The 21,427-nt window shown below is 46.4% G+C and overlaps 2 protein-coding genes across 8 annotated transcripts in view; one reads left to right on the forward strand and one right to left on the reverse strand.

Annotated features, from left to right (window-relative positions):
- Positions 1-13,037, reverse strand: LOC101945933 (perilipin-3-like). Of its 4 annotated transcripts, none has more exons than XM_065565702.1 (8): positions 12,893-12,982; positions 8,740-8,810; positions 7,007-7,202; positions 5,088-5,167; positions 3,555-3,810; positions 1,228-1,415; positions 843-971; positions 1-734 (listed from the first exon to the last, which is right to left on the reverse strand). In XM_065565702.1, the coding sequence occupies exons 2-8, from the start codon at positions 8,791-8,793 to the stop codon at positions 360-362; spliced, it is 1,278 nt and encodes a 425-aa protein (XP_065421774.1). In that variant the 5' UTR covers positions 8,794-8,810; positions 12,893-12,982; the 3' UTR covers positions 1-359. The 4 variants fall into 4 exon arrangements, with proteins under 4 accessions (XP_065421774.1, XP_065421775.1, XP_065421776.1 ...); XM_065565703.1 differs by lacking the exon at positions 12,893-12,982 and adding an exon at positions 9,562-9,671; XM_065565704.1 differs by lacking the exon at positions 8,740-8,810 and having other exon boundaries at positions 12,893-13,037.
- The window catches only part of LOC101945655 (perilipin-3-like), a 26,226-nt gene continuing 15,796 nt past the window's right edge, over positions 10,998-21,427 (forward strand). Inside the window, exons 1-2 of one of the 4 annotated variants that reach the window (XM_065565705.1) lie at positions 10,998-11,078; positions 20,242-20,394. The gene's annotated coding sequence lies outside the window, so the exon portion shown is untranslated. The remainder of the gene's footprint in view (positions 11,079-20,241; positions 20,395-21,427) is intronic. The other 3 variants (XM_065565706.1, XM_065565707.1, XR_010592231.1) reach the window with 3 other exon arrangements.

Below are 21,427 nucleotides of genomic sequence, written 5' to 3' on the forward strand. Positions count from 1 at the left end.
TGACAGCATTTAAACACGTTTTATTTTTAGTTTTTGTTAGAGATTCTGCACCATACATGGTCTCTAGGAGAAAGCTATTCAGTGTAAAGCCTACTTACTTTTAACAGGCTTGAAGGTCTATTGCTATAAGACTGTTCTTGGGTCTAAGGTATTCCTGGGAAAAGAGCCATTGGCTAATAAATTTAATTTCTTTATTAACTTTTCTCAAGGCATTCACCTGCAAACAGTCAACTGGGTTCAAGGTGTGATATTAGTGCTGGCCAGAGAAGTTAGTCCCCACTCCTCCCACAAAAGCTCTACCCTTTACACATTAGGCACTTTCCAAAAAGACTGTGCTAGGTACAGCTATAATATGGTCCCTAGTCTGCCTTCTTCTGAGCCACCTCCTCTTTCTCAGGCTCCTCCTGTGGTGTTACATAGGCTCTGCCAGATGGGGTGAAGGGTCCCACCAACCAGGAGAAAGGAGTGTTGTGCTCTATATACTCAAGCAGCTCATCTATGTACTCCTGGGATTTGGTTATCTTCTCCTGGCTCTGGGTAGCACTTGGTAGGTCGTGGAAGGACTTGGCAGCAAAGAAGGAATTGTGGAGCTCTTCTAAGTTCTTGAGAACCTGCTGCACCTTTTCCTGTAGGCTGGAAGGGAGGCCCTGGATGCTGGCCTTCAGGGTCTGACAGTCGTCTTGCAGCTGCTGTGTGATGCTCTGAGACATGGCCAGCGTATGAGACTCCACCTGCTGTAAAGAAGCAAGTTAACAGGTTTAGAAGACACATGAAGTGAACTAGGTCTATGTTTTCTCTATAGGGATGTCTCAGTCCAGAACTGCTCTCCAATAGCCCAATACCTTTGGCTCTGTAGAGGCTGCATCATTACTTCCTTCTGACTGCTTGCTGCTCCAGTCAAGCCACATCTGGTGCAGCTTCTGCTGGCCATCCTGAAGCTTCTGATCAACATTCTGCCTGATAGAGTTAATCTAGAAGGGGACAGAATCAGCAAGGAGCAAAGGATGAATCTCTATGAGAACAACTTGCATATATGACTCACTGAGCCACTTATAAAGGTGGCAACACCAGTATGAAGAGGCTGCTAGACAGGAGCACTGCTGGGACAATACAGCTATTCTCCTGGATTGAGCCTCGTGAGGCCAGAGAGACCAATAAGACCATTTCCCACAAAAATAGTGTTAGGACAGGATACTTAACAAGGAGATGAGGGAACAGTGTTCCTACCAGGTCAAGGACTTCATGAAACTGTAGGAAGGTCTGCTGCATGCCCTGCTTGGCCTGTCTCACTTTGCCCAAGGAATGCTGGTAGGCACGTTGGCGGAGTTGAGCTGACAAGGAGCCCAGCCGCACAAAGTAGCCGTGATGCTGGACAGCAGACTCTTCAGCTCCCTCCACAGATTCAGCTAAGCTTGCTGTAAGGAATGAGATCAAGGTCAGTCACCCTATTGGATGAAGGGCATGGGGCCAACATGAGCCACCTACTCTATTCAAGTCCTTACTGAGCTAGAGAGCCACAAATTAACCAGGGGTTTAGATTTAGAAATATCACCCCCCCCCCCCCCAATAAGATATTTTATTCCCTTCAGCAGCTAGCTGGAGGCATCTGCCCCATGAGATTGTTTGGGACTGGCATGAGACCTTTCATACAGAGTTACTGCTGCCTAGGTCATCTTTCATGAGTGTTTAAGTTGCAAGTGTACCTATGGTACCATATATTGGAGATCTTGTCCACCACATCCCACCCAGAGGTAAGAAGAGTCATAGCTAAATCCTGTGCTATAGGGCAGGTGGAGTCACACTATTTCAGCCAGGTGTTCCCAACTGACATGATGGATCTCCCTTCATGCAGGGGTCCCACTGAAGTCAACAGGCCAGGTACCTGGCACGAGGTGGATCTATGCGGATAGAAATGCAGGGCTTTTCAGCACAGATAGGCATTTCCCCTGGTAATGGGGAGTTCAGTATTGGTTTAAATCTAGACAATGGCCATCATCTTCAGGTTTAGTCCCCATCGAGACCCAAATGGGAGTTACCAGGGAAGATGACTGCATTCCAACTCTTCTGTTTGGTCATATCAATGGCACAGAATCAACCAGCCTTCCATTCTCAATATAGAGGAATGCAAAAAGATTAAGAGCAACCCAGGAAGAACAGGCCTGTCAATCCAAGCACGACTCCTTCTCCAGCCCTTTACTCAATGAAGTTGTGTTCAATCCCCCCCTCAGTGCAGGCTCTCTGGTCTGCTCAGTCGGTCATACTCTTTGGGGCCTACCTGCTGCTGGTCTCTCTCAGCGGACTCTGGCTCATGGGGCTGTGATTGTGGTGTAGACATTCAGGCTTGGGCTGGATTATGGGACCCTCCTCACTTGCAGTCTCTGGCCCGAGCCGAAACATCTACATAGCAATTTTTAGCCCCACAGTCTGAGTCAGCTTACCCAGGGCAACCACAGCCATGCTGTGGGTCTTAGTCCAATGCAGACATACCCAAGGACTTTTTTCAAGTGTACATTTGCATTCTGCAGTGTGTTATTTGTGCTGCAATAAGAATCCAGATTTAGGCATCCAGAACAGAGGTCTGAATTACCCTCCCATTAGTCACCTCATGTCTGTTTTTAACTCAAGATGCTTAAAAAAAAAAAAAAAACAAACATCTTCCCCTCACAGGAATCTGGTGTGCAAGTTTCCCTAGGTAGTTCTCCTAGTTGTGTCCAGTCACTTAGCTATTTGTACATGCAGCTAGAGGAAATAGCAATGACATCTTGAATATTCTGTAGCTTTCAGCTTCACTCAGTGGGAACAAAACAATGGTAGCTTTACTACTGTTATGTGACAACTATTGTTAACTATAGTGAAGAATCAGTCCCTTACTTTTAGGCACCAAGACCTTTTGAGTCAAGAAAGCCATATATCCTTGAAGTTACTTTTTGCTTCACTCCAGGGCTTCTACCTAGAACAGTCTCCATCCCTCCAGCATTGCTTCCTACTACAGATTTAGAGCCAGTGCACCCCTTCAAAGCTATTTAACCTTCCTTCTGAAGTGACTTGGGAGTGCTCAGAGCCCCCAAGAATATGGCCCTTTGGCCTAGTTCCACCTGCTATCTCCAAAAACTATGCCCTTTTCCTCAGGGACAGATCCAGAATGGAGTCATTTGTACCTATCCTTGGCTTTGCAAGTTGTGCCCACTTCAGAGAGTTTGGCCTCATCTCTCCAAGAGTACCTTGAAACAGGTCCACCATACAGGGCCTCTTTCCCTGCCCCTGAAGATTAGGGTAGGTACATAACCCCTATAGGGTGGAAGATATCTGTGCAGGAGTGACTATGCCAGAGTCCAGGTTAAATCCCTCACTAGCCTCATATGACCTAGCTGCTTCTTGAAGCCTAACCTGATTTAGTCTGACTGCTGATGCAGGTAACAGAATGGCTGGGCCTTCAGCAAGCCTGCTGCATTAATGCTTAAAATGTTCCCATTCCTCATAGGAAAGCTATTTAATGGAGGGAAGAGACAGATGTGTACTATTTGTAGTTAAGGGTCAAGCATGCATTCTCGGACCTAGTTCCTCATCTGTGATGGGGAGGTAGTGATCCACCAGGTCCTCAGATTTCTCCAGCACAGCTTCCACTCCACTCATAGCCATTTGGCCCACTGTGGAGCCCATGACTGTGCTCATGCCACTGGTCACCATTGATTTCACAGCCTCTATGCTGTCCTGAAGAGTCTCCTTGGTTACATCTACCACCTCGGTCATGCTGCTGCTCACAGCATCCACCTCTTTGGAGGACACCAGCTCTTTGGGCTCCAAGAGATCCTAGGGGAAGAAATCAAGTTGGTATAAAACTCCTGTTTCCACCTATGCTAGTGCTGTACTTCAGGGGCCTGACCTTGAGGAGACTGTACCAACATCTCCAGAGTTTTATAGCTGGCTGGGAGATGGAGTCTGGGCACCAGAATGAGTGGGAGCAAGTATTACTAGAGATTGTGGTTGGGTTTTTGACAAGCACTTAAGTGACTGACTCAAAGGGACTTGAAATCAAACTGGGAGAAACTTTCATGAGCAGTCAGGAGTACATTAGTAGATTTAACTCTTTGCTCCTCAACTATATTCCCAGAGGATTTTAGTGGCAGGAATATTTATGGAAACAGCAGCTATTGAATATTTGCTCAGAGCAAGTGTCACATTAAGCTTTATAGCTTCAGGCTCTCTGAGGATCAATTACGTTGTACACTTATCAGGGATGATATGCAATCTGACCTATATGCACAAGCATGACATCTTACATATTGAGTACCTCACATGAGCTAAATCTAAGAAGTGTCCAGCAGAGACTAAGGTGGGCTTGTGCCCTTTTGGGCTGCTTTAGGATGCCTAAGAGGACTGAGGAGTTTTGGGGGGGGAGGTGAGAGTGGGGGGGAAGAAGGGAGGGGAAGCCTTTAAATAAAGGAAGTTCAAGTCTCATCTGGCCTGAAAAGTTAATGAATCACTGCAAGGGTCATGAGACCTGAAGTTGTGCAGTTGAGGGGGAGAGTGGTTGTGTTTCTTTTTAAAGAAAATCTACTCATGCAAAACATTTATTCAGAGTTGAACAGCCACTTTCAAGTGTTGAACTCCCCTTCCCCATCAAATGTTAAAATGTTTGCAAGCAAACATCTAACAGATCTCCCAGCTAAACTAAGACCAGAATGTTTGATATAAAGGTAAAAAAAAGTCTTGAGAAAAGCCTCAGGTCTTCATCTATCAAAACCTCAGGAGATGGCATGAGTCTTTGCAGGCCAACTTTAAGGTAGTTAAGATAACATCCATGTAATTTCAAGTAAAATGATCAAGGAACACTATCTGTGGCAAATTCAGACAGTAAGAACTAAAGTTGGTTAATTAATGAATTATTTGTCCAGCTCCAACTAGCAGCTGAAAGGGCAGTGTGAGAAGAGGAAGCCTTCTTGTGAGAAGAGCCTAATAAATTCTTTCTGCCTAGAATAAAGGGATTGTTTGCTGAGAATTACAGCTAGCCTGAAGACTCGGGGCAGCTCTGAACTAGCTCTCTAGAACATGGACACCAGACCTTTCCACCCAGGAGAGGTAATTACCTTATCTGCTGGCTCTTTGACTGGCAGCTTCTCCTCCAATTTCTCCAGGCCCTTGCAACCACCCTCATTTGCAATTGCAACTAGAGACAAGATATGAAGCATGTAGTCTCCAGGTTTACAGAGGGTACATGCAGACATATGCTAGAAAAATCAGTCATTTCATACATCAGAGAAGCATGCTTTTACTCAGTTGGCATTAGACTAGGCTGTCTGGATAGAGCTGGTCAAAGTTTTCAATGGAAGTTTTCCCTCAGGAAATGCCAGTTCAAACACAAATCAGAGTGTTTTGCAGAACAGATTGTTGAGTTAAGAAAACCCACCATGTTTTGATAAGGATGATGCACTTACAGCAAATTTTATAATCTAAAACTTGCTGTAATAGTCAAAACATCAGCATGCTTCATTTAGTCTCTAATAAGGTCATTTCAATATTTCTCAGAATTTCCTGCAAAAACAATTGACTTTTCATGCAATGATGCCTCCATATTGGAATGAAAAAACAGTTTCCCACAGAACAGAAATGGAGTTCTATCAGCACCCATGGCAAGTCCAAGATACTAGTCATAAATGGGCAGTTAGACACTCCCAGGGCAGTGTTATTTCAGGTAATATTTCCCCCTCGATACAGGGTGTTGTTTTTACCCAGCCTAATGCTGCTGCTCTATTGTCTTTAGAGATAGTGGTAAACCCCCCCTCCATATTTAATGGGTCAATGCTTCAGATAGTCTGCAAAGAACTGCTTTTGAAGTCAATGGAAGATGTGTGGGGAGCAGCTGTGAATATGGGAACCCAAGAGTGGGAATGTTCTTTATGCCTTGAGCAGCTGGCTAAGCTGAGGTGTTTTAGGAGCCATCTCCAGAGAAAGGGGAGCGGTCTCCTCCTTAGGCAGCTCAGGTGTTAAGTGATCTTGGCAGTGTATCTTGAAAACCCTGTTTGCGAGGACAGATGAACAGCTGAGGAATTAGCCCTTGTAACAGGGGATGCCTGAAGCCAGAGCGGCCTACACCAGTGCAGCAAAGACCCAGAGAAAGGTTTGCCCAAGATCTGCATCTAGGACCAGATTTTTGGAAGAGCTCTGCACCCAGCAGCTCTGATTATTCTCAGTGGGAGCTGCACAGTGTCCAGCACTTTCAAAAGACAGGCCCAGATGTGGATGTGACTGCACCCCCCCCCCCTTTCCCCCATGCACCTCCCCCCTCAGCAACCACCTTCTCGACACAGCCAGCTTCTGACCTCCCCTTCAGTCTTCCCAATATACTGCTGCAAAAAGCGATGTTGCCTACTGCTCTGAACAGTGGATTCCCCTTCCTGTCCACATCAGATTTAGTCACCTAGTTATGGTGTTCAGTGCTCCATACAACCTCTTTACCTCCAGAGCTGAGAAGAGCAAGTCTCCTTTGCCACCTGGAGTTGCATGAATGATCTTGGGGAGAGGGTGGTCTTACTCTACAGGCTTGCTACACCTAGAACCCCTCCTTCAGTCTGCTGTGGCTTTAGCTTTCTGCTCTTTTGAGTCTGACAGTCAGCTTCTAAGAAGTTCTATACAGACACCCTTCCGGTACAAACCAGAAGCATGGAAGTTTTGAATTAAGATGATGGGCAAGTGATGTTCACCATCACGGCTTTCCACAGCATCCCCTCTTTAGCATGGGCACAGTCTATTTCAGCTTTGGACCATCCAGAGCAGGGACCTGTTCAAGCCTTTCAGAAGCTGCTAGAACAACACAGTTGCTGTGTTATCGCTCACTTATAAAGTAATGCCCTGCAAATAGCACTGAAGTCCAGAACTCTTCAGAACTGGAATTATGAGGTGCTTCCCTCCCCCACACAAACAAGCTACCCATCAAACACGAAGCACCCACTTGCTTTCCCTATGCCTTACAAAAGGGAAGGCCATTGCCAGCCCATGGCTTACTCACGCTGAGGCTCCAGATCAGTTAGAGCTGGCTGCGCACTAGTGACAGCTTCACCAGCCATGGCAGTCACTCCTTTCTCTGCTGCCTCACACACAGATTTGCCTGATGGCTGGGTTCCTTTGGCAGAAGTCAGGGCAGACACCACCATGTCATAAGTAGACTTGAACAAGGGCAGACCAGCCACTTGACTCACTGGGGTCTAACAAGGCAGAAGAACAGTTGTGTAAATGAAGTGACAGTTCATACCAGAATCAGGCCGCTTTTATAATCATCACTAGGTAGCAGTTTTGTTGCCACACATCTCCTGCCTTGAAAACGTTCTTCCAGTAGAAGTTAGGCAACTCTCCAGGTATTCTGATTTTTTTTTTTGGAGGGGGGGGGGGGGGGGGGGGAGATTTTTATACACATACCACATAAATTCCTGCCTTAGTCAAGCTCCCCTTCCCCATTTCTCCCTCTAGTTTTGAGGCACAGAGGTGTGTTGTAAGCCACACTGCTAGAAACTCATATCAATGTACATGCCACTTGCCCTTCAGCAGTTTGACAGGTCAGCCCTGGACTTCCCTCTTTAGCAGGGAGTTCTAGGGTAGCTCAGAAAACTAGTAACTGGGCTTTATGTACACCCCAACATAAGCTTGCATGACATGCTTCCTTCAGGCCAGAGACAGCCTGGTAGGAGTCGTCTAGATCAGGGAATCGGCAACCTTTGACACGCAGCCCACCAGGGTAAGCCCCCTGATGGGCCAGGCTGGCTTGTTTACCTGCTGTGGCCGCAGGTTTGGCCGACTGCAGTTCCTACTGGCCACAGTTCGCCGCTCCAGGCCAACGGAGATGTGCTGGCTGTGGCTTCCCACAGGCTCCGTTGGCCTGGAGCGGCGAACTGTGGCCAGTGGGAACGGCAATCGGCCAAACCTGCGGCCACAGCAGGTAAACAAGCCAGCCTGGCCCATCAGGGGGCTTACCCTGGTGGGCTGCGTGTCAAAGGTTGCTGATCACTGGTTTAGATGTTCACCTAGAGTGGCCTGAATTTGTCAGGCATGTCACTGCAAGATTACACCACAGCATACTCCAGGAGCCTGTCCCAGATCGGAGGATGGCCAGGAGACTAGTTCCCAAGCAGTGGGGGGGGGGGGGGGGGGGAGAGAAGGGGGAATAAAATAAAAATCAAGCATGGGTGGCCAATTTAGAGACAATTAGTAAGAACTAGCTCTGATTGCTAGCAAGCCAGGAAGTCTCACTGAGGCTTGTCATTTTACTGAGGGCAGGCAATGGCAGAGATTGATCCAAAAAGCTTTTTAATAGGCTCTCCACAAGCCACTTGCATGTAGCATAAAAAACAAAAAGTTATAGCACTTGTCACTTTGGCAAAGATATCAGAAGGCATTTAGATTAATAGGAGCACTTGCCAAGTTTTGGCTCAAAAGGCAGGCCTATTCTCCACTCAGCCATGAGCACAATGCCACTGCAGTTCAGTGGAGAATCAGGCCCAGGGAGTTTCACTTACCACAGTGAGCACACACTAGGTTATGCCTAGTAAGTGGAGAGCAGCACCACTGGTAACAGACCATTCCCACTCAAGACCATTAGGCGCTGGTTCAGGACTAAGAGAAAGAGACCCCTATGTCACTACAACACGGGCAATGACTGCATGCCTTGACACTGGTGAAGGACTAAGCTGCTTCTGTTGGTTGGTAGTAGTACAGATCAGGATCTTACACATGCTGTGGAGCAGTTACCTGCTGCTCCTTGCTGTCTGGGGCAGGAGCAGTTGTTTGGCTCTCATCAGACATCTTCTAGTTAGATGCAACTGAAAGGCAACAATCCAGCAGTTAAATCAGGACTTCTCCTACAAGTTAGCGCCCAACAGAGTGAGTACAACCCAAGAACTGCAACATGCATTGAAGGCAATAGGGTGCTGTGAAGAAGGGAGTCTGCAGGGCAGCCCCACTCTGTAAGCAGAGGGATGATCCAGGCACTCAGAGGGAAGGCAGCCAAGTAGTGCTAGAGTCTGCAACCTGCTCAGGATCACTGGGCCAAGTAGCTTTTGTTCAGACTGTTTTCTAGTCTATACTCAAGGTCTCCCACCAGAGAGCACAGCCACCATCTCCGACCAAGCCGCATGCTCTCAGAGCATGATTAGTACAACTGTACCTTCAATCCCCTGCCTCTCCCCCCCCCCTCCCAAAACAAACCCAGCACACACAAAATGTTCTAGAGGCACCAAGATCCAGCTTTGTTGAGCAAAGTTCTCCTTCATCCCAAAGGATCACAGATTTCCCTTGAGACCGGGGAAGCTGGCCCAGCTCTGGGGAAAGCAAAGCCCAGCCAGGCCTACTCACACGTTGCAGGCAGGATCAGGAGAATTAGCCTGCACATCTCACTACTGCAGCTGAAAGCAGCCTCATGGGGAGGCCCAGGCTTTACAGGGCCCAGCTCATGCTGAAGGGCCCATGCACCACTGTCCCTCCCTGCCCCAGGGTCTGCTGCTCTTGGTGATGGTCTCCCCTCCATTGCAATTTTAAGCCTTCCCCCCCACTCCTGATCCCATCTGCCCTTACGGGATCTAGCTGGCGCAAGCTGACTGGCAGCTCAAGGCTCCTGGCACCCTGTGCTGGGGTTTGAGGCCTGGTGCGATGCAGTCACCACAGCACACCTTCACCAACAGTCCCCCCCTGCTGGTGCCCACAGCACCAAGCTGCACATTCAGCAAGTCACAGCTTGTTTCCCAGGACACAGGCCCCAGCTATTTCTCTAAAGCCCCCCTCCAAAGTGTTGCCTTGTGATCAACGAGCATATCTACCCCTCAGGCAAAGCCACATAACCCTGGGGAGGGGGGGGCAAGGGGGAAGAAGAGGGGAAAAAAGTTATGCAGCTGCCCTGCCCCCATTTGTTCCATGGGAACCATGGCTAGAGCTTAGCAAGCCTGTGGCAAGCTCACCCCCCACTGCCCATTTCTGTAGGGGGTCCCAGAGTCTGGGCAGCTTAAGCAACTCTCAGAAAGTCTTATTTTAAAATTTAAAATGAGTCAGTCCCCTTGTGTCATCACATGGGCTCAGGTTTCATTTACATGGCATATTTCCTCCTCTCACCCCAAGTTTGATTTTCAGTACAATGCTTCATTAGCCAAAACAATGAACCTAGAAAGGGGGCATTATTGACAAAGGCTAGATGTTTTGGTAAGTGGCAAGGTAGGAGCAACAGGCTGGGGATATGGGAAAAATCATTTCCCTGATATTCAGAAGGGGAAAGAACCTGAATACTGCTAACTAGACACCCAATTGACAGCAGCACATCCAATTACACTTGTTTCTGGATGTCCACAGATGTCACTAGTTTGCACAGAAGGTTTTCTTCACAGACATGAGAACCAGACGACATGTAAGTTTTCAGATTAAAGTTTCAATTCTGGAACACAGTCCATGTGCTGGTAAATCCCATGGTAACATATGGCCCTTCCTATACCACACAAGCAGGCAGCATTTGGGGTTTTTGGTGGGATTCTTCATTGGGGGGGGGGGGGGGGGGAGAGAAGAACACCACCGAGCTTCTCCCTCTCGGCATATGTTCAGTCAGGTCACAGGACCTAAGCTTGCCTCTCTCTTTCTCTTTTCAAATTATAGACTTCACATAAATTGAAAGGTCAAGCACTTTAGAGTCTACTCAGTTTGAGATTACCCATGACCAGCATACAGAGAACCTTCATCTTTTCCAATACAGCAGAAGAAATGCACTTTTTCCACACATCTAGGCAAGTTTTGATCACAGCTTTTCAGGGTGTTGTCACTGGTTTCTCTAGCCTCACCATACTTTATAGTTTAAAGAGATGCAGGGGCGGCTCTAGGCACCAGCAAAGCAAGTACGTGCTTGGGGCAGCCCAGTTGCAGGGGCAGCAGGGATCCAGCATGGGAGCTGGTTCCTTGGTTAGCTCCCTGCTTATAGAGCCAGCCCTGGAGCAGGGAAAGAACTACATTTCCCAGCATTCCCTTGGCCACTACCAACAGGAAAGAGGGGGAGGGAGTGAGGACTCAGATCTCATGCTGCAGCCTGCTGTGAATGGAGAGCTGCACTGGGAAGGGTAAGGATACCATATTTTAACATTCAAAAAGTAGGACACTCCACAGGGAGGGAGAGTAGCCCCACCCTACCCCCATCCCACTCTCTCCAACTGCCCCCCACAGAAACCCCAACCCATCCAACCCCCCTGATCACCCCTGCCCCTAACTGCCCCCCAGGATCCCACCCCCTATCTAAGCCTCCCTTCTCCTTATCCTCAACTGCCCCCTCCTGAGACCCCCCCCCCAGGACCCCACCCCCTACCTGTCCCCTGACAAACCCCTGGGACTCCCATGCCTATCCAACTGCTGTCTGTCCCCTAACTGCCCCCCCAAACACCTGACCCATCTAACCCCCCTTCTCCTGACTGCTCCCCTGAATCTCCACCTCATCCAACCCCCCCTGCTCCCTGTCCCTTGACTGCCCCCCCAGAACCCCCTACCCCTTCTCCAACCCCCCAGCCCCCTTACCGTGCCACTCAGACCAGCATGTCTGGCTTCATGCAGCGCCAGACACGCTGCTGCATATATGCTGCCATGCTCCCCTACGGAGCCACAGGCACCCCCCCCCCCAAACACCTACCTTCCAGATTTGAACACCTCAAAATTCAGAAGTGCTCAAGCTCAGTTTGGGTGGCTGTTACTTCATTTCTCCCAAATCAAATATACTGATCCACTGTAACTTGCTATAGAAAAAGTAGGATAAAAATTGAGCAAGAAATGCTTCCCTGTGGTTATTAGGACTGGAATTGCTATTTTCAACAGCCATTGCCTTTTTTTGTTTAAAAGGAAGACAGTGATATTGCATTGGCAAATTCCCCATAGAAAGAAAGAGTGGCACAAAAGAATAATAAAGGCACCTCAACTTTTCCTCATTTATGGAGGACAGTCTTATAATATGCATCCAGATATCCTCCAATCACACAAGCAGAAAATTGTTCCACTTTACTACAGTCCTGTAACCATATGGGAACCAATCCTGTCTGTGTACACTAAAATTCCTGCTGAATTACCTGCCCTGGGAGCGAGTTACCAGTGACCAGGGCTGTGGCAGAAGGAGGGTGCAGGTTGGGGGGAGAAGGGGAGAGCCCAGGGCTGGGGCAGGAGGCAGCCAAAATTTTTTTTGCTTGGGGTGGTAAAAAACCTAGAGCCAGCCCTGAAGAGATGCAGGCTTATTAATATAGTTGATTCTCCCCCCCCCCCCCGTTAACAGTGGATACCAGTCAAAACACTGATAGTTAGCCTAAACAAGCAGTAAAGGAGACAAGATTCCTTTTACTTAACTTATAAGCATGTTTTGAAGTAGTTTAAAGAGAATCTAGTATTCTCATCACTTGTTGCCTGTTTCTCCCCCTGTCAGAATTCCAGCCCCATATCATGCAACTGACAATCTAAATGTGTGTTAGAAGAGTCTCTTACTCTAACTGCTGTGGAGGTAAAGCCTGAACCCTGAAGGCTCAAAGACCCAAAACAAACAAACAACCCCCCCCCCAGTTTATTTTACAAGTGTCAGGATTTTTTAAAGCACCTGTAGTGGACCTTCTTAAGACCTCATATTAAGATACCTGGACATTACAAGAGGTAAGTAGTAGCTTAATGAAGAAGAATCTTCACCACAGGTTTTATTATATTCAACTCCCACCTCCATGTAATTAGCATTTTTGCCAATGCCTTCCTAATTAAAGGCTCTAGTTGCAGTGAAAACCCATCTCTGCTTAAAAACAATTACTCCTTCCCCCCCATGATGCAGCAAGAAGAAACAACTGACTATATTGTATTAAATAACAGAACTATCAGGGTTTAAACAAGTCTAACACTTAGAAACCAGCCCACTCACCTCTGTTCCTGCCTGAATCTCTAGTCACCAATCCAAGCACCATACAGTACACCCCTCACTCTGCCCTTAATATACAGCTACTGACATCAGCAAATGGGGAGCACACACAAGCCAGGTGCATTGCTTGTCCTGACCAATGGGAGATGGAATGTGGTTGCCGTTCTAGGCAGGAGGAGAGGATCCTAGGAGGAAAGTGACTTGTTCACCACATGTGACACCAATTGAGACTTCCAGCTCTTTGATTGACAGCTACCTTTCATCCAGCTGGTCTGTCTTGGAAGGGACAGCCTACATCACAACAGTTGCTAGTTAGGAAAAGCTTTTCTCATTAATGAATACGTGACTCAGCAATACAAGTTTCGGCACCAAGCGTTGTAAGAAAGCTTAAGTGATGAAGTTTGACACAGCTGAAGACATTTCAATGACAAATAAAAAAATGTCATAAGTGATGGAAAATGATATAGACCCTGATCCTAACCTGAGTGGGACTCTGTGGGAACAGGGATCCTCTTGCATGGTGCTCATTGCAGGATCAGGGCCTAACCGTGGGAAATTTCATCCTCAAAGGAATATTGTCTTGCAGAAAAGCTCCAAAGGAGAGAAAAGGTGGTTTTAGAATAGACTGTGCTTATTCTCCCCATGATGGGGCTTGTGTGCCACTCATTCTGACGTTTTCCAGCATTGCTGTGCTCATTGCAACAGGCTCATTTTACCAGCTCACAGACAAGTTTCAAAACAGATAAAGAACTCTGTGAAGCTCACGTTTAGAATCCCGAGATAGTCAGCTAGGAAAGCCCATTGCACAAAGCTCTTTATAAGGCAAATGCCATTAAAAAGTGATTATGCACCTACAGTTACCAGCAATGGCTGCTGGAGACACACAGCTAGTATCTGTAGTATCCATCTAGCCCTCCTCATGACAGTATCTGAGTGCTTCACGACATTGCTGGGGGGGTAGGGAAATACTACTTGGGGAACTAAGGCACCAAGGCCCAGATCCTCAGAAGTACTTAGGCTTTTAATTTCCATTGATATCAATAGAAGTGAGGCACTTAAATACCATCAAGGGTCTGGGCCAGGACTTGCCTAAGGTCATACAGAAGTCTAGGGCAGGGAATTGAACACAGGTCTCACAATCCCTAGATTAACACCCTACCTACTTAGATCATCCTTCCTCTCAAGTGTATACTCTGTAACTGGCTAAATGCTGATTTTTTAATGGCAATCTCAGTTAACTACTCTGTACACATAGGACGAGCTTGTGCTGACTACCAGCTGTTGCTTGGTAGGATGCAATTTCCAGGAAGGTCTAATTGCAGGCAGACTGCTGTACTCTGCCCACTAAGGCCTTGATCCTATGAACTATTCTGCTTGGGCATATTCCTGCAACTTTGTGGGGTCCACTGAAGTCAATGGAGCTTGGTGCGGATACAAGGGGCTAGACACGTGGAATGATTTGAAGGACTGGGCCTTCAGCTGTCTCCAGTAGGACTACATCTACACTCTGGGTCTCTGAGCAGCTTCAAACAGTTGCATCTTAAAGAAACCTCAGCCTGTCAGAAAAATGTTCTTTTCCCACAAAAGTGGCATTCTCTCCTGACTCTCCCACTCATCCTATACAGCAGGGCTTCTCAACCAGTGGGTCAGGACCCAAAACTGGGTCACCAGAATGTTTTGAAGGGTGATGTGGTAATTCCTGTGGCTCCTGTCCCACAAGGCTGGCTGAGCTTGCCTCCCTGCTCTAGGCACTGCAGCCTCCGGGGTCCCAACGCCACTCAGGTTAGGCCCAGTCGTCAAGATAACAGGAGTCCAGGTAAGCCCTGGGGGGCAGGATCCGACCGAAACCACCCCAGGACAGGGCCATAACCAGGGTGGGGCAGCTGCCCAGGATGCAAAGCTGCGGGGGTGGCTTGGGCCTGCAATGCCAATCAGCTAGGGCCTGCCATGTGCGGCGGGGGTTCATAGATTCATAGATTCATAGATTATAGGACTGGAAGGGACCTCGAGAGGTCATCGAGTCCAGTCCCCTGCCCGCATGGCAGGACCAAATACTGTCTAGACCATCCCTGATAGACATTTATCTAACCTACTCTTAAATATCTCCAGAGACGGAGATTCCACAACGTCCCTAGGCAATTTGTTCCAGTGTTTAACCACCCTGACAGTTAGGAACTTTTTCCTAATGTCCAACCTAGACCTCCCTTGCTGCAGTTTAAACCCATTGTTTCTGGTTCTATCCTTAGAGGCTAAGGTGAACAAGTTCTCTCCCTCCTCCTTATGACACCCTTTTAGATACCTGAAAACTGCTATCATGTCCCCTCTCAGTCTTCTCTTTTCCAAACTAAACAAACCCAATTCTTTCAGCCTTCCTTCATAGGTCATGTTCTCAAGACCTTTAATCATTCTTGTTGCTCTTCTTTGGACCCTTTCCAATTTCTCCACATCTTTTTTAAAATGCGGCGCCCAGAACTGGACACAATACTCCAGCTGAGGCCTAACCAGAGCAGAGTAGAGTGGAAGAATGACTTCTCGTGTCTTGCTCACAACACACCTGTTAATACATCCCAGAATCATGTTTGCTTTTTTTGCAACAGCATCACACTGTTGACTCATATTTAGCTTGTGGTCCACTATAACCCCTAGATCCCTTTCTGCCGTACTCCTTCCTAGACAGTCTTTTCCCATTCTGTATGTGTGAAATTGATTTTTCCTTCCTAAGTGGAGCACTTTGCATTTGTCTTTGTTAAACTTCATCCTGTTTAACTCAGACCATTTCTCCAATTTGTCCAGATCATTTTGAATTATGACCCTGTCCTCCAAAGTAGTTGCAATCCCTCCCAGTTTGGTATCATCCGCAAACTTAATAAGCGTACTTTCTATGCCAATATCTAAGTCGTTGATGAAGATATTGAACAGAGCCAGTCCCAAAACAGACCCCTGCGGTACCCCACTTGTTACGCCTTTCCAGCAGGATTGGGAACCATTAATAACAACTCTCTGAGTACGGTTATCCAGCCAGTTATGCACCCACCTTATAGTAGCCCCATCTAAATTGTATTTGCCTAGTTTATCGATAAGAATATCATGCGAGACCGTATCAAATGCCTTACTAAAGTCTAGGTATACCACATCCACCGCTTCACCCTTATCCACAAGGCTCGTTATCCTATCAAAGAAAGCTATCAGATTGGTTTGACATGATTTGTTCTTCACAAATCCATGCTGGCTGTTCCCTATCACCTTACCACCTTCCAAGTGTTTGCAGATGATTTCCTTAATTACTTGCTCCATTATCTTCCCTGGCACAGAAGTTAAACTAACTGGTCTGTAGTTTCCTGGGTTGTTTTTATTTCCCTTTTTATAGATGGGCACTATATTTGTATATTTGCCCTTTTCCAGTCTTCTGGAATCTCTCCCGTCTCCCACGTTTTTCCAAAGATAATAGCTAGAGGCTCAGATACCTCCTCTATTAGCTCCTTGAGTATTCTAGGATGCATTTCATCAGGCCCGGGTGACTTGCAGGCATCTAACTTTTCTAAGTGATTTTTAACTTGTTCTTTTTTTATTTTATCTGCTAAACCTACCCCCTTCCCATTAGTATTCACTATGTTAGGCATTCCTTCAGACTTCTCGGTGAAGACCGAAACAAAGAAGTCATTAAGCATCTCTGCCATTTCCAAGTTTCCTGTTACTGTTTCTCCCTCTTCACTAAGCAATGGGCCTACCCTGTCTTTGGTCTTCCTCTTGCTTCTAATGTATTGATAAAAAGTCTTCTTGTTTCCTTTTATTCCCGTAGCTAGTTTGAGCTCATTTTGTGCCTTTGCCTTTCTAATCTTGCCCCTGCATTCCTGTGTTGTTTGCCTATATTCATCCTTTGTAATCTGTCCTAGTTTCCATTTTTTATATGACTCCTTTTTATTTTTTAGATCGTGCAAGATCTCGTGGTTAAGCCAAGGTGGTCTTTTGCCACATTTTCTATCTTTCCTAACCAGCGGAATAGCTTGCTTTTGGGCCCTTAATAGTGTCCCTTTGAAAAACTGCCAACTCTCCTCAGTTGTTTTTCCCCTCAGTCTTGATTCCCATGGGACCTTACCTATCAGCTCTCTGAGCTTCCCAAAATCTGCCTTCCTGAAATCCATTGTCTCTATTTTGCTGTTCTCCCTTCTACCCTTCCTTAGAATTGCAAACTCTATGATTTCATGATCACTTTCACCCAGGCTGCCTTCTACTTTCACATTCTCAACGAGTTCCTCCCTATTTGTTAAAATCAAGTCTAGAACAGCTTCCCCCCTAGTAGCTTTTTCAACCTTCTGAAATAAAAAGTTGTCTCCAATGCAGTCCAAGAATTTGTTGGATAGTCTGTGCCCCGCTGTGTTATTTTCCCAACATATATCCGGATAGTTGAAGTCCCCCATCACCACCAAATCTTGGGCTTTGGATGATTTTGTTAGTTGCTTGAAAAAAGCCTCATCCACCTCTTCCACCTGGTTAGGTGGCCTGTAGTAGACTCCTAGCATGACATCTCCCTTGTTTTTTGCCCCTTTTAGCCTAACCCAGAGACTCTCAACACTTCCGTCTCCTATGTCCATCTCTACCTCAGTCCAAGTATGTACATTTTTAATATATAAGGCAACACCTCCTCCCTTTTCCCCCTGTCTATCCTTCCTGAGCAAGCTGTACCCATCCACACCAACATTCCAATCATGTGTATTATCCCACCAAGTTTCAGTGATGCCAACAATGTCATAGTTGTATTTATTTATTAGCACTTCCAGTTCTTCCTGCTTATTCCCCATACTTCTCGCATTTGTATATAGGCATCTAAGATACTGGTTTGATCTTTCCTCCCAGTTTTGTCCTGACTCTCCTTTCTCTCTGCCAATATAGCCCACACTCCCTCTCGTTTCCGACCCATCTCCCCGGTCTCCATGTTCCCCACTTACCTGTGGGCTTTGCTCACCTGTTGACGGGGCTCGGTGGGGCCAGCCCCATGTGTAGGGTTACCACTTTTGAAATGCAAAAAACTGACACCCCCTCACCCCACAAGGCAAGCCTGTCGCAACCAGAACCCCAGTCACAAGACAACTCCGCAACCCCCCTTCAACAGCCACGTATAGTATGTAGAGAGAGAACACATATAAGATTGATAACATTGCACGTCTCCTCACTTTCTCATGACTCAAACCCTCTCTCACACACATGTGCGGTGTGCTTGTGTGTTGTTGGGCAGACAGCTGTTGTATTATCAACAGTTTTGATCTGTTATTGCCTAAACTGTCATTGTTTATAGCAGTGGTTCTCAACCTTTTTGGGCTCAAGACCCATTTATAAGTATTTATGACCGGTCAGGACCCAGTAAATAGTCTGGAGATGGAGGCTCTGGGGCAAAACCATCACTAGGCATTTTAGCAGCATATTTGTGCCCCCTACCAGAGGCAGCACATGGGGGCACACAGGTTCATGTGCCCCCTCCAACCCCCAGATTTTTTGGTTGTGCCCTCCCAACCTAGACAGATTGGGTGGTTGGCCTAGGTGAGTCAGGGATGGAGGTGGCATGCCCTCCCTGAGCCCGCTGCATGGGTAGGGTCACAACCTGGCTGGTATTTGACTGGCCTAGCCGGGTTTTTTACTGATTTGCCAGTTGCCAGAAAAATAATTTAATCTGCTGGGGGTCGGGGGGTTATGTGGGTGTAAGATTTGCATTATTATCACACTACACTGGGATCTCTAATGTTAAGCGTTTCTGTGTCCAGCTAAAGATACTGCAGTCTATAAACAATGACACTCACCTAAGGCCCAGGCTAGGCAATAGTCAGGCTTGGACCAATGATAAGTTTTAGCACTTTATGATTTCCCTTCCCCTCTCCTCAGGGTTAAAATGGTTAATTTGTAATAGCACCTCCAACCCCTCTTGGTATATTTTAGTGTGCCCCCTCCAGGCCACGAGCTGTCACCTCACTCGGGATGGATCATGTGGTTCTCCTACTCTCAGACTGAGCCTTGGATTGCAGTTCCCAGGTGCTAATTGTGATTACCTTAGCACAGAAGTGCTGGAACTAGGGATGCTGGGGGTGTGGCAGCATCCCCGGGTTTGAAGTGGTTTCTATCATTGACAGGGTTTACAGTTTTGTTTAATGGCTTTCAGCACCCCTACTATAAAAAATTGTTCCAGTGCCTATGCCTCAGCAGGCCTGACTTGTGTTCAGTATCTGCAGTTCTGTTCCTTTTCATTGTGGGAGCAATGATAGTGGTAAAACAATGACCAAGCAGCCTCCCTAGAGCAAAGTATTATTTGCTTAGAACAAAAGCTTTCAGTGCAAACAGATCTTAAAAACAATAGAACAGACTAGTCTACTTTTTCCTTAGGGCCATATCATTCCCTGGAACTAGGACGGCCCTACTGCTTAGACTCCATCCCTGTGTCCCTGGAGTCAGATTCGGACAAGTGTCCCTCCCCTAAGAAAGGATTTTAATTTGTTTTTTGACTCTCCAGTCTCTAACTTTGGCAAAACAAAGCCTGCAACTTGTGGGAGACAGGATCTTTGAATCTAGCAACTTGCTCCATTGTCTTCCTAGTGTGTGTGTGGGGGGGTGGGCTTGTCTACATGTATTGTGTTGCTCTCCTCTTTGTCCCCTGTTAAGTTAGATACAATCATATCAGAAATTCCAATAACCCACCATTGTTATACAGTAACTTTACCTTACTGATCAGGTCACTTACAATATTCATACCATTATTACATAGAAGTATTCATAGAAGTGCCTCTTCCCTCACACTCACACCACAGGAAAGCTGGGAATCTACCCCTGCTAAATGGGACAGTTTTTATTTCCAGCTCTGGAAAGTCCTGAGAGGTTGGATCTTACAATCATGAAATTAATATGCACAGGAAAGCTAGTCTAGGTAATGTCTTAAAGGTTTTGAAAAAAAAAATGTGTTCTCTCCATCTGAGTACAGTTAATCAGTACAATACCAGCATGACCTTAGAGGCAAGTCGATAATACCAACAACATTTAAAACATGCTCTGAGAAAAATCTGGGAAAAGTGGCATTCTACAAGAGGGAGAGGGGGGAGTGCAAAAGTTTTATTGGCAATCAGGGGGAACAAGCTCCTTAACTCAGCCATGGCTTTGCTACTTGTAACATTGCCACCCAAAAGCAATTACCATAAACATGTTGGGTGAGCCCTCTGTGTATTTTTAAAATCCATTGGCTCATTAGAATCCAAGAACTAGAAGAATCAGCTTGAATTGCATGAGGTGAATGAACAATTGCAACTTAATTGAAGTCTGTATCTCTCTCTTTCTTTCCCAATTGCTCATCCTTATTCCATCCCTCATTGGTCAAGGCACAGTCTGGTTCATTCTCATTGCTGCCCCAAGCTGTCAGTCCTTTGATTCCCCTCCCTTGATGACATCACTTGCCCATACATAAAGGCAGAAGCTGGTCTGGCTTCTATGATGTTGAACCTGTTGGGTAGAGGCAACTTTTAATCTATTAGGTAAGAGGTTTTATTTTGTGTCTTTAAATCGGAGGCAAAGTTGTTTAGAAGTGGTATGGAAGTTACTTTTGATTCTAAACTGATTGTTTTATTGTAAGAGGTTTGTTCTTATTTCTGTTCAAATAGAGTTACTTGGAATTGTTAAAGTAAATAGTGGCAAAGGCTACTAGTTGAAGGTCTTGAGAAGGGTAGCTTTCACCTCCCCAAATTCCCTTTGTTTGGCTTGTATTTATCAGATCTCTTCTATAGTAATACTGCTCAGTTCAGGAAAACCATGCCTAATCTCACTTGCATGAGGTGGCGTAATCTAATAAACACTAAAAAAACCCCACTGAAAGCTCTTATAAGAGGGAAACCCTCCTATATAACTTGAGGTGTGAAGGTGGCTTCAGGCAATAGTTCACTGCGGTGGATTGTTTTAGTCTGTCTTGCCACATCAATTTGGCCTCAAGTTCTGGAAACTCTAACTGGTGGTGCGGGAAGAGCTGTTGACCTTTGCACAGTAGTTCTTATCAAGCTTGGATTCTAGTGCCATCATAACTCTTAGTGAATGTTACTTACTAGCCTAAACCTTATAAGGGGCTAGGGCTCTGCCTGAGAGTTTCTTACTCAGAGTGCCATATATCTGCTCAGTAGGGCTACTAGTGCTCCTATGATAAACCAGCTGCCTCCTTTTTATATCAGTAGAGACCTTAACCCTGAAACTAGGGAGGGGAAGTCAAACTACTCTCAATCACATAACTGTTTGAGAGTAGGGTGGGGAAGTCAAGACTGCTGAAGGTTCTATGGCTGATTGGTTCCTCCAGCAGCTGATCTTGAACACTTTTGGAATATATTGATTGCCTAGTAATGTGACTTCTATTACTGTAAGATAGCCAGAGCTTTGGATAGGTGCACTTGTATTAATCTAAAATGGATGAATTTTACTTGAAGGTCAGGCTTTTGTGCTCTCCACTGGGCCGTGACAAAGTGAAGAGGAGAGCATATTGTCTTAGTGCATGGCTATGAAAACGGAGCCCAGTATGAATACTGC

The sequence above is a fragment of the Chrysemys picta genome, chromosome 13 (assembly GCF_011386835.1).
Source record: "Chrysemys picta bellii isolate R12L10 chromosome 13, ASM1138683v2, whole genome shotgun sequence".
Taxonomy (NCBI): Eukaryota; Metazoa; Chordata; order Testudines; family Emydidae; genus Chrysemys; species Chrysemys picta.

What these genes read in the sequence shown, in the direction of transcription:
- LOC101945933 (XM_065565702.1), bottom strand. Translation starts at nt 8,793, where the DNA reads ATGTCTGATGAGAGCCAAACAACTGCTCCTGCCCCAGACAGCAAGGAG. An exon ending in CAGACAGCAAGGAGCAGCAG is followed by an intron (nt 7,203 to 8,739) that starts GTAACTGCTCCA and finishes CTGCCTTGTTAG; the next exon opens with ACCCCAGTGAGTCAAGTGGC. An exon ending in TTCATGAAGTCCTTGACCTG is followed by an intron (nt 972 to 1,227) that starts GTAGGAACACTG and finishes GTCCCCTTCTAG; the next exon opens with ATTAACTCTATCAGGCAGAA.